Source organism: Xiphophorus maculatus, chromosome 11 (genome assembly GCF_002775205.1).
Source record: "Xiphophorus maculatus strain JP 163 A chromosome 11, X_maculatus-5.0-male, whole genome shotgun sequence".
Taxonomy (NCBI): Eukaryota; Metazoa; Chordata; class Actinopteri; order Cyprinodontiformes; family Poeciliidae; genus Xiphophorus; species Xiphophorus maculatus.
In genome coordinates, this window is record NC_036453.1 from 29,816,234 (window position 1) to 29,829,206 (window position 12,973).

At 39.7% G+C, this 12,973-nt stretch overlaps 1 protein-coding gene across 4 annotated transcripts in view; it reads right to left on the minus strand.

Moving 5' to 3' along the window:
• Nucleotides 1-967: 967 nt before the first annotated feature.
• Nucleotides 968-12,973, minus strand: part of LOC102222795 (serine/threonine-protein kinase DCLK1-like) — a 46,879-nt gene continuing 34,873 nt past the window's right edge. For 2 of the 4 annotated variants that reach the window (XM_023342495.1, XM_023342497.1), the window contains 11 exons: nucleotides 8,230-8,311; nucleotides 7,616-7,788; nucleotides 7,258-7,377; nucleotides 4,605-4,751; nucleotides 3,534-3,667; nucleotides 3,337-3,414; nucleotides 2,915-3,011; nucleotides 2,746-2,826; nucleotides 2,555-2,668; nucleotides 2,292-2,365; nucleotides 968-1,128 (listed from right to left, as the gene is read on the minus strand). In XM_023342495.1, the coding sequence (XP_023198263.1) occupies nucleotides 1,071-1,128; nucleotides 2,292-2,365; nucleotides 2,555-2,668; nucleotides 2,746-2,826; nucleotides 2,915-3,011; nucleotides 3,337-3,414; nucleotides 3,534-3,667; nucleotides 4,605-4,751; nucleotides 7,258-7,377; nucleotides 7,616-7,788; nucleotides 8,230-8,311 (1,158 nt within the window). In that variant the 3' untranslated portion in view covers nucleotides 968-1,070. The other 2 variants (XM_023342496.1, XM_023342494.1) reach the window with 1 other exon arrangement.

Consider the following 12,973-nt stretch of genomic DNA (forward strand, 5'->3'; position numbering starts at 1 on the left):
TAAAGATCAATGAAGTGTCAGTGCAACATGAGTGTGTTCAGAAAAAGTGGTTCAGATGTCTGCTACAAGCATTTGGATGCTGCTGTATCTTCTGGTTTAAGATGTTGTGACCATAGCAGGTATAAAGAAGAGAGAAGATGCACCATCTTTGTAACATGTAAACCCTGTGTTAGGCGAAGCTCGAAAGGAGCAGGGCTGTAGCACGAGTCTCTGAACATCTTCACAAATTTCTGCGTCTCGTAGCTTTGATTCCAGTGTTGACCAAGTCTACCCCCGCCTATGTTAACATGTCCCAGTTCTATTTCTACATATGTCTTCTTCATTTTTATTTCACTATGCTCTTTAGGACGACAACATTTTTTTTTTCCTCTATGAAAAAGACAAATGCGTATAAAAAAATTTAGTAAATAAATCATGATTAAATAAGGTTCAATAAAACATGAACATCGGTCAGTGTTCTCATATTGCCATATTGAGCCGTTCCAGAAGTGAGGAAGTTTCCATGTTTGGCCCGGATCATCACTGAAAGGCAAACAATTCTCGCCCTTTCTTGCTCCTTGAGCTCGACATGTGCTCAGATAAGAGAATGTTCAAAAGAAATAAAAGGAAGTCTATCTTTCTACTTCCACCCCTCCATCAATCTCTCCTCTTGAATTGGATAGATGGATTCAGGAGATTTTAAAAATTCTCTCTTAATAGTCTTTTCTCTACAGTTATCTGCGATGACCCCACAGTCAGGTGTGGGGGGGTCATCTCCTTTTCCTCCTCTTCCTTCTCCTCTGTACAGGAGGAGCTGGACGAGGATTTCTTCCTTACTTCTCCTCCTCCTCCCCCTCCGTCTAATCGCTAGAAGGGTGAGCTGGGGGAGCAGACGGTGCTGACAGAGCTGATGGAGACATCATCGGAGTCCGACAGGGGGCTTGGATCCGAGGAGGGGTCGGAGCAAGAGTCAGGGGTCGGACAGGGAGGGTCTGCGGGCAAGCCAGGGAGGCAACTGGGAGGCTCAGGCCGGAGTGCCCTCGCTGTCGTTTCTGCGTTCACAGTCTGGATCATCTGCAAAGGCGACGGCTTCACATTCGGGTGGCGTCCTCGTCTGAGAACCTGCCCCTCCTTATCAAGAGGGGTGGCCTGTCAGAGACAAACACAGTAGAACATCATGATCAGATCCATCATGTGTAATCCTGTAAGGGGGACAGACAAGTTTTGCACATGCTGGTCAGGAAATGATTTGTGGTTAGGTGGGCAGTGACAAGAGGAATTACCAAGTTAAATAGTCAACATAAGGTTTTTGATTTCTCCAAAGCTTTACCGGGGTTCTTACACAATTCTGTCATGATTCCATACATTTACAGGATCAAATTTTCTAAGTTCTCATTCATTTTATAAATAGTTAAAAAATGTAAATTCAGTAACTCACAATGATTGCTACAATTGTAAGGCTTTGCATATAACCAGAGAATGGAAGGAGGAGGCATGGAGAAAGGTATTGTTGGATAGACAGATAGATATTCCGATCTGGAAAACACTTTTCCAGATAGCATAAGAATCCTGCATCAGTCCTTTAATTTCCATAAAACTTGTTCATAAGATTCATCATTCTGAATTCAAATACAAATTCAAAGTAACTAGAAATCAAACACAATGGTTCATCAAACTGCTAATTTTGTTGTTAATTTATTCATGTGTGTCATCAATTCCTCTTGCCACTGGTGTCTCAAAAAGCTGTGACTCTCAAGGTCGTTCATAGGTCAGTGGTTGGGCCAGATAACAGAAGCCAGGGAAGTGAAGCTGAAGAGCAAGGCCAGTTCTTGAAAGAGTGAGCTGGGTTGGAAGCAACACACATAAAAAGTGATTAACATATTCATGCACACAAGAGTAAAACCACAGGAATTTAAAGACGCAAACAGAGAACAGCAGGATTTGTTTGAAAAGGCAGGATTCACAAAAACATTCTCTGAAGAAATCACTGTGACACTCATTTTTGACATTTTCCATCAAAGATGTAGCTTTGTTCCAGGCGACACAAATAAATGAACACAACACAGGACAGTGCAGGTTAAGCAGGTGTGAAATGTGTGTTCAGGCCAGGGGAGGATGAAAGGGAAGAAGCAGAAAGCTGAGTACAAACACCAAATCATGCTGAAATAGCAGCGAAGCAGCAGCCAAACAGCGGGGTAGCGCTCAGTGATGGATGGGACTGGGGCCATCAATTTCACAGACACTATTTTAGCTTGTTTTGAATTCTGACCACTTTGTGGCATTTTTCACATCTCCATGGAAACCTGGCGTACCTTATCCAGTACATAGCTGGGTGCTGGTAGAAATCCAACGACCCAGATCGCTGCATAGAAAAGCTGTCATCCAGCTGAACACAAAGAGAAACCAAACACCAGCACACGTGAGAAAACTTCAATCAGAAAGCTGGAACTGTCTAAAGTGTTGGAGCTATGTGAACAAAAGAAGAATAAAAACTCTTCTTTTGTGTAAAACATTTTAATTGTGTGCATTAGTTGTCAAAGCAGTGGAATAACGGGGTCTGCGGTTGATTACTTACAGAAATGACTGACACCCCAGCGTTGGTGTCGTTGACCTTGGGCCCAGTGTTGAAGTGCTTCTTTATCTTTCCCGCTACAGACAGCTGGTGTTCGTTTTCACACAGACCCTCATTCTACATTGATTAAAAGATTAGCAAGTCAGTGTTTCTGAAGGAAAGACAGCTTCACAACTCACAGATGCTATACTTACAGTAACCCAAGGATGCTCCAGCACCTGCAGGGCAGTGTATCTCTGGTCCACCTCCACCTCCAGCATGGACCGGATCAGATCCTGCAGAAACAAACAGCAGAGGGTGAGCTTGTTTCTGTGGTAGCACATCATCTTCTTCACATCGCGATGCAGTTAGGGGATTACTTACCTTTGCTGTCTCTGACACGTTGTCCCAGTACGGAAGAGGAAATTCAAGCTGCCCCATCAGTATCTGATCAAAAAGGGCTTCTTGATCCTCACTGCTCCTGCAAAAGTGTTCATAATAGAAATCAGATATGAATGAAATAGTTCTCTGATAGAGCATTTTCACAGCTACAGTAAGACTTCAGGTATAGCACAGAGACATCGAGTGGTGGAAATAAGTAATTGCAAAACAATAACCCTTGAAAAGAAACATTTAAAAGCTCATTTAAGGTTTTGTATAAAGACCCTGTTCAAAGAACAAAATATTCAAACAACTCCAATTAAACTTCAGTGCACAAGATTATTTCAAGTTTCTGTCAATCAAAGCTACATATTGGAACCCTGATGCAATAAAAAACGTCTGTTTGTAGATAACTATAAGCTTACCCTCGAAAAGGTGGGAAACCACACAATAGGATGTAGGTGATGACTCCAGCTGCCCAGATGTCCACCTTAAGGCCGTACCTATTCAAAGATAAAGAAATAATTAGAATGAGAAATACTGCAGATCTGCTGAGAAGATAGAATTTTATTTTGCCCTGCAGCCATCATCACATCTGATCTGAACTAGGTACTTCTCTTACCCTGTCTCTGCAATAATTTCAGGTGCTACATATGTTGGGGTCCCGCAGACCGTGTAGAGGGGTCCATCCACCACCGTCGCCAAACCAAAGTCTCCCAGTTTCAGACTTTTGCTGCCATCTGCGTGTTCATATACCTACAAATTTACATAAAGAACAATCGGTCTGACTAGAAGTTTGGTTTTAGACAGCTCCACCGAGTGTAACACAGTGCAGTAGGAAAAATGAAGTTCTATGAGCAATTAATATAGCTTATCTGCTGTAAATACTAAGATGTTGTCCTTAAAGGATTAAAGACCAAAGTAGAGTTCTATCACCTGAATACATCCAGTCTTAAAATGTAAAAGCTATATGAAAGCTATTTTAAGAAACTTTTGCCAAAATAATGACCTTGTATTAAGTATAGAACAGGCAGACCAACACTGGACAGAATGACTGACCAACATCAAAACAAAGGTTTGTACACATTGTTGTAGCAATTTAACTGGATTTTTCTAAGGTAGTATAAACTGCTGCTCCTTACTGGCAGCTCTAGCAGCTCATTGACCTATTTTAGCTCTATGGTGGGAGATATCAAAGTGGGAAGATAAAAGACTAGGATGAGTTATTTTAATTAAAGCTTTTAACACAAAAGATATAACATGAAATGTTTGGTGCTCATAAGTTTTATCAATTTAGGTTTATTTTTTTCTGTTGGCCATTAGCTATTGGTGCTACATTGTAAAGGTTGAAGCAAAATAGCTAATATAGTGCCAGTAGCAGTTTAGCTCTGTGCTAAGCACAAAAGTAATGAACGATACTAATAGTTTTATATATTGCAGTAGGATATTAACTGTTCAAAAGCTTTTAACAGAAGCTCAGTTGAAAACTCCCAAACTATCCTAATATCTGCCTGAAATTTGAATGTGACCCAGCATCATTTGGCACATTTTTGGGTGGAAGAACAACAGAATTTGGAGTAGGAAAATGACAAGAAGAATATGAACAGAATTGAGTGATGCTACATCCTTCAGGGACCAGGAAAAGATGCAGGACACCACAAATCACCAAGTTACTGAACATGTGTTAACTCACCAGCAGGTTTTCTGGTTTGATGTCTCTGTGCACGATGTTGAGGCTGTGGAGGTATTTGATGGCGTTGGCCAGATTGTAGAGCATCCCACTGGCATCCCTCTCCGTGTATCTGTTGGCAGAGGTGATGGCGTCGAACAGATCTCCCCCCTGCAGACAAGTCATGTGAGCTATTAGGACTGGAACCATACTGTTTTGGGGAAACTGTCTGGCATTTTCAGATTCAATCTTTTCAACCGAATCGCTTAGTCTTTTCTGCAGGAAATAGTTTTCTTTATTGAACAGTGGATGTTTTGTCTGATCAGCGGTTGAAAGGGGTGATGTATGACCCCATTTCTTAGCTTGTTTGAAACTTTTCATTCACGTCTGTAATTTGCATTTTCTACTAATTACTTCTGTTGATTCCCTTAACTGTTTCTCTCAGGTTTCAGATAGTCATATTATTCACCTTTCCAGATCTCAGCCTCTTCTCTACTCTCATGCTCTCTGAGACTGTCTCTCCAAGTGAGCTAAATGGAGCAGAGGACTAAAATAGGACTCCGGTTTTCTGTCATCTCGCACTTTCTCAGACTCTCTGAAGCTTTGGACAAAGTAGCACAAGAAAATGCCAAATACACTGTCCGGGTTTGAACTCCGGACTGACAATTGTTTAAATGAGAGCTGGAAATAACCCCTGCTCAATTACATTACCTCACAGACAAATAGGAAGTAGTGGATAGATGTGAAGTGGGAGAAAATGGATAATTGGTTTTAATTTAAAATTTTTTTCTTTTGACAAATAAAAAATCTGAAAAGTCTGGCATGCATTTCTATGTGCCTCTGCTTGTTTAGGGTGTTGTCCTGCTGGAAGGAGTACCTCCACTTCAGCGTCAAGTTTTTTGCAGCTTCCCAGGATTTTCTAGCATAATTTATTGCAAAGGATTCCCACAGGATGGTGCTGCCACCGCCATGTTTAACAATGGGTGTGGTGTTGAGAGTAATGTGCATTGTCACCTGTCCTCCATACATAGTTTTAGTGTGAATTTGTGCATTCTTTCACATGTTTACTGTATCCCTTATATATATGTGGACAATTCTAAACATAACTTCTGTTGACTTTCTTTCATTTTTAGTCAGTCTAAAAGGAACCCAGGGTCTAGACAATCTCCTGTCTTACACTGGCTGATGTTAATTTTCATTATCAAGAAAACTCTGACTGACAACAATACATTCATAGCATATTTTTTTCAATTAGATTCTTTTGCATCACTCCTCAGTCAAAATGACACCATGCTTTTACCAAAAAAGAATAAATTCTCCAGGGGTTTAATTTGGTTACACCCTTCCTGATACTGTCTCAAATTATTTTCTGACTGCTCCCTTAGTTCAAATTAAAGTAACAAACCCAAATCAGAAGCCAAAACAAGTACATGATTACTATCATCTTATTCTGCATTAGTTGTCTCTCTCGCTCTCTTGGTCCCTGGCCGTGACTATGTTCCACCTCATTCATCCCCAACCTCCTCTCCGTCCTCCTCCCTCTTTTGGACATGGTAACAAGTACGCACATTTCTCCCACAGACTGCCTCACGTCTGTGTCCTGTAGTACTCCATACAACAGAACGAACAGATGGATCGCATTCCTGGCTCCTGAATTATGCACAAACATTTCTCGACTCATAGAGCAGGAGAGAGAATGAAGAATGCAAGCACAAGAGCGCCTGGAGTGATCCTCTCCATCTCATGCTGCGTGACTTCGTCATTCGTTGCGCTGCTTGATTGCTACGCCTCTGTCTCTGTCGTCATCTCAGCTGCTCCACTCAAGATATGGATCAGCATTATGTGTAATAGAATATACACTGAAAACTCGGCTTGGTATCCCAAGCAGAGCAAATGGTCATGAATCTGTTGACAAGACAGCTGAACCTCAGGATTTGTTGAAAAGCGGTGGAAAGGAAGTAATTTTTGGAAAAGAAAAAGGCCAAAAGAGGTGCTGTTTACAGTTTGCCACAAGTTCTTTAAAGATTAAGTTAAATACAGGACAACCCTGGAAGAAAATGTTTTAAAGGCTGGAATATGGAGGTTCACCTTCAAGGAGGAAAACCTACATCCAAATCTAAATCTAACCTACAGTTAGAGATACAATGGAATGGTTTACAGCATGTTTCAGTACTCAAATGTCCCAGTCAAAGGCCAAACCAAAATAAAATTTAAGAGATGTGGCCAGGTGAGAAAATTACTAATGCTCATCATCCAGACAAACTGAGATTTGGCTATTTTGAAAAGATGAGTCAGAGAAGAAAACATTTTTAGATGTGCAGAGTTGGTAGAGATATACACAAAATGTATGCCACACTTTTCAGATTTTTAGTCGGTTAGTTAGGTAAACCATTTTTTCACAAGGCAAAATATTAAGGACGATTTATTTGCAACATTAGCCTGAAAGCACAAAACCAAAGGAGAGAGGTGGACAACTGCAGTTATAACTGCAAATAATAATTGGAAAAATAATGAAAACATGAATCCTCTCCTTTGCACTTCACAATTTTGCACTACTCTGTGCTGAGCTCTGTGTTGATATCCTAATTATTTCCACTTAGGTTTGGGGCTTATGTGTCAAAATATGAAAAAGTTTAAAGACACTCTATGCACATCAGTAAATACGAAATAAACATACCTTGACCAGTTCCATGACCAGGTAAAGCTCATTATAAGTGTCCACTTCCTCAATGAGTAAAACAATATTTGGGTGTTTGACCCTGCGGAGGATGGCCACCTCGTTCTGAATCATGTGTTCCTTAGAGCAAACAGAAGAACATTGAACAACTAAGTGAGATATTTGAATTAATAAAAGTAGATTTATTTAACCAAACAGGCTAAGCAAAAACATGTTTGAAGCTAAACAATATTAGCTTAAATTACAGTCCATGCATGATGCTCTTTATGAAAACCTCTTTTCAATTACAGACATTACAGTTTCTCTCCTTGACTGAACACAGTTTAAATTCAAAAGTTGCTTTCAGACATTTGTTTACCTTGCCTCTGCATTTGCCCTTGTTGATGATCTTCAGAGCGTACTCCCTTCCCGTAGAGAGCTCCACGCATTCGCGCACAACTGCAAAGTTCCCGTCGCCCAGCATCCGGCCCACCCTGTAGCGGTCCGATATGTAGGACGGCACAGCAGGAACTTCGTCCTGGAGAATCTCAGCTGCAGGCGTGGGACACAAAAGGTTCAAATCAGTTTACAGACTAAAAAATATGTACCACTTTATGAAAATGGTTTTCAGAGCTCTGAGTAAAAAAAAAAAAAATCAAATATTAAGATGTCATGTTAATTTAGAACATGTTCATCCTTTTCTCCAGATCAGTATTTTTTTTTCTCTATAGATATTGAAGCTTATAACTGACTAACCTTTTAACACAATATAAAAAGGCATCAATATTTTACAGTAAGGCACCAAAGGAGGGAAGAAGTGGTGAGAAACCATGTTGAGAACAGAATGTATAAATCAGAGAACCATAAAGAAGGTACAAAAAGAGGCATCAAAGGTCACAAAAACGGACTCATATAAGTTTGACATTTGAACGTGTCAAGCTTTTCCTTATTAAATAATAAATGAAACAATTTTGCAACATAAATGTTCCTGACCTTCAGGATTGACTTCATTGCTGTCATCCGCTGGGCTAGAAACCTGGGCGGAAGACAAAGAGGTGGAGGAACCCAGTGACCCCTGCAAAGAGGGAGAGAAATTCACTTTAAAATGATGTTATTCCATAAAACACACCACAATCTCTGCAGAAAATAGGGATTCTAATTTGCAATGGATACATTGTATTTTCCTTTGAATTGATGCATGATTGAAACTCCTTCAATACCTCTGTTCATCACTGCTGCTTGCTCACAGAAAACTAATAACAGCAGATTCCACAAGTTAGAAGGTCTAATATGAATAATCTGCCGTTCTCTAAAGATAAAAATGTCAGGATTTCCTCTAACATGTAATTTTCTTTTATGGAAGCAGCAGAACTGCAGAGAATACACTTCACAAAGGATTTCAAATGGTATGAGGTGAAAAACAAATTGGCTTCTAAATTTGTAAGAAAACATTATTTTAGAATAGTAAATGTTAGTGCCACATTACTTTGTATGTCCAGTGGGAAAAAAAGTGTTATCTTGGCATTTGTATTACCATTATATCATGTCAGAAACTATCGCTGTGGGTGTGTGCATGTGTGTTTCAGATACCCCTTTTTAGTTTTGAATGACTTATTTCTTATGACATTTTAAGTCTATAATAGACATGCCATCCATTTAAATAAACTGTGAAAACATCATTGGTATTTCTTTTATATATGTAAATACTGTATGTACCTTTATTTTTAAAATGAAGAGAAAAAAAGTCAGTTGCAGAAAAAATATTTTTGCTCAATATAAAAAAAATCTCCTAAAGGGCAATTGAATACGTTATGCTGCCGATTGAGCTGCCAAGGACCACAAACCCTTTTCTGTGTCAAAACTTTACAGATTTCCTCATGAGAAAAGATGACTGACACTTGCACATTGTGAGGATCTTCACCGTCGTTACAGAAATGGAAAAGGCTGTTTTACTGAACTTTTACGACTTTTGTTCAGAACCTATTTACAGATTCTGCCCTAATTCTTCGCCTGAGTTGCTGTCGGTGCATTTACTCATCTCTGTTGCTGTGACCTGCAAAACACCTATCTGAATGTAGCCATGAGTCAGACTAAAGTCAGATTTATATAATGTTTGTGTTTGGTCGGGCACTCGTTCCCAGAACAAGAAAACCCACTTAATGCCCGACGGCCCTGAGGTGCTTTTCATCTCCTCTTTCTGCTCTTGTATTTTTCCTCCTCCGTATGTCCATTTCTGTTGTTGTGCCCTAATCGTACATCTACGCTCGCCGTCTCATTTCAAACTCCTATCTCTACCCGTCTCTCTCTCTTGCTTCCTGCCACAGAGGGAAACAAAATACTGTTGCTATGGAGACTGCTCGCAGGGAGAGGAGAGCAGCAGCTTATGAAACTTCCAGTCAGGAGACAGAAAGCCTATATATGGCCATTTCCTGTCTGCAGACTGGGAGGTGAGCTCAACCTTCGATGTAACGCTGCCTGTCTTTCCTGTGAGGATGCCGGTGAGACAGATGGAGTGACAGAGTGAGAGAGAAAGGATGAGGAGTCTGTTCTGGGTGATGTTAATCATGATTATATCATAAAGCCCAGCATTCTCCCTGCTGGCTCATTTTGTTATTTCTGACTTCAGAGCTCGGCACTCTTGTTTGAACTGAGTCACTCTGCTAAAAAACACACTTGGCAAAACCTTTCACATAATTTTTTTGGACATACTTCTCTTCAAATCTGCAATGGGAGTTCTAGGCAGCTGAAAACTGGTCAGTGGATAAAAGAGAATTAGGGAGGCTGACTTTAAATGGGAAGCATAATCGCAGAAGCAGATGTGTTGAGGCAGAAATAATGATCTGTTCTGTGGTGGTAAAGAAAGGCTGCCAGCTGTAGAGCTGCAGATTAAAAATGCAGTGCACATTTACATAACCAACTTAGAGGTATTTCCAGCTTTGTCCTCTGTGCTGCTGTCTGAATCTGATTAGGAGACACATCCCGAAGCCTTCCTGCTCTCTGGTCTCAAATAATTGAGGCTCTTTTTTTCCCCCCTGCAGCCTCTCTTGTCACTTTCAGTGCCAGACAATATTAGACAAAGGACTTAACGCTGTTTGTTTTTGGTGGAAAAATGTAATATGATTTAATGGAAACTGAAAAGTTTGTTTTGTCCCTGCATGACTCTCTGGGTTTAAACAGCAAACAAGACAGATTAGATTACTGGACTTGTTGTCTAGACAGACAGACTGTCTTTTTTCTGCTCTGCCACTCAGACAAAGTGATGGGATCTTCTCGGGATTTTGAACTTCATTTTCAAAGAGTTAATTTAATAGACCAAAGACTTTTTTTTTTTTTTAAATCGCGAGAACTTCAGGTGCGCTTTCTAAAGTAGTAAAATTAAAATCAGCCCAGTTAACTGTAAGTAAGGCTTTTAAAATGACCAATTGTGCATTTCAGCACATTAGTCAAACTTCACGTTTTAATCAAAACAGGTTACATATTTTTACCAGTCATGTTACTAAATGGAGGAAGCTGTAATAATTGTATCTCTTTACATACCAAAAATGCATAGATGAAGAGAAAATTGTCCAAACAGAGTGGATAGCAGCTGCTCTGGGCTTCTAGTTATTAATGCAGAGCTATTCCGCTCAGTTGGGCAGCTTATGAAAAGTTAATTGCAATCATACATAAAAATAAGAAACATAAGGAGCACAAGAAGAAAGACCACAAAATGAAAATGAAACAAATTTAATGACTCAAACAAATGAAAATGAATACATTCAGAAAAAAAGGAAACACAAAACAGGAACAAATGAGCCAAGAAGAGCTGGCAGCCTCACATGACAGTTGTCATATAATGAATGTAATTTATCCCAGAAAAAGGTATGCATGAAAATGTTCTGCATCTCTTTGCAAAAGAGTTATCTTAAGGAGCATTGAATATTACACATTTTATAATCATTTAAATAATTTATTTTGTTAATAAAACTTTCAAAAAAAACCCCCAACAAATCTACAAGTTTAGAAACTAATGACATAGCCTCATGTGGTGCAGCCAGTCACATTAAGAAAAAACAGACTACTTAATGACAATAACACAAAAAGTAACAGGAAATACAGTGCAATACAAGAAAAACAAAACAAAACAAAAACAGTCCTATGGATGAATAAGACAAAGTTACAAGGTTTAATGGATAATTTCTTTTTCATCTCACGGTTTCTTTCTTTCTCACACAAACACACACAAAAAATTAATGATAAATCACCCAATACAAGAAATGAGTGATATGGATGAGGGACAGAGCATGCAACTCAATGGAAACTGGATATGATTGGCTAAAATACTCGCCTAATGAACACTTGAGGAAGACACCTAAGCAGATGCAGACAATGGATGGATGACTAAAGAGTGAAAAGATGGTATATGTGACATATCACCAGCTCATCCAAACAACCCGACTGTCACAAGTTCTGCAACGTGAACGTCTGTTTCTCTCACCTCCAAGTTGTCGCCGTCACATTTAATTTTTTCGCTTGATTTATGATTTATTTCTCCACTTTGTATTTTTCACAGAGCCGTGACCTCGCCGGCTGCTTTCATTCATCTACATCCGCCTCGGATAGCAAAGCCTGGTGCGGGAGCCTGTGTGGCTGAACGTGTCGGCACATTTAAAAGGAAAATATGAAAGAGAAGTAGACTGCTGTTTGAGAAGTGAGCGGCCTTGAAGGGACAATGAGAAGTTTGAACAGAAAGGAGGGAGCGAAGGGAGGAGGTGGGTGACTTTGTGGATGCAAACCACTTTTATAAGCTTTGGCTGCCAGTTTACAAAAATAGGTCACGTTGTGCACAGAATGTGTAAATCAGACAGCAAGTGCATCGTGCTCATCTGCCACCAAAGCACAAATGATGATTTTATGCATAAGTGTTTCTTCTGAAGCCTGCATGAATGTCTGCTCGGATTCCTGGAGGATTTATGCGTATCTTTGTAAATACAGTTTTGCATGCATGAAATTTAAAAGATAAAAGCTACTGTGTCAGTTTATTCTGCTTGAGGAAAACAGGTTGCACTGAACAGAGGAATGTAGGCAACCTAATTCTGAGAGCTGATTCCACCAAGGTGACATGTTAAAGTGAACTGGAGGACTGAAACAATACGGCTACATCTACAATTCTCTTTGGAAAGCTATTCAAAAACTGTTTCTTTGACATGGTAAGGCATGTTTTGAGGTTCAATGATTTTTTGGAGAGAACAAGATTTTCATCAGGTAACAGAAAGGCCAAAAGGACTACAGCAAAGTTGCTCCATTTTACCCTTAAGAGTTCTCAATCTCCATCTGTCATGCAACATACTGGATTAGCAGTGTTGTGGAAAGTTAAGTGATCTAACATTCTTCAGGAATACACATGGAAATTGCTGCACTGCTAGCTATGCTAACCATGGCGATAAATAATATAACTTTTGTTTCACAATATTGGTAAAATCTTGACTTTTTACTTCAGCAAAATATTGCCCTATATTACTACTCAAAAAAAATCAGAAGTCAGCTGAAGTGGGCATCTAGAGAACAGAGCTTTACAAAAATTGCAGATTAGAAATGACAGGTGTAAGGAGAGAGTACAGATGTACTTGATTTGTTGAACCTGGTGTCTGCTTCTATCATTTCTCCTGTGGAAGTAATCCACAGGAGAAAGAGGGGATACAATTTCACCCTTTCAAATGAATCCAGGCCTGGGACTAATTCTCACTCACTCACTGTG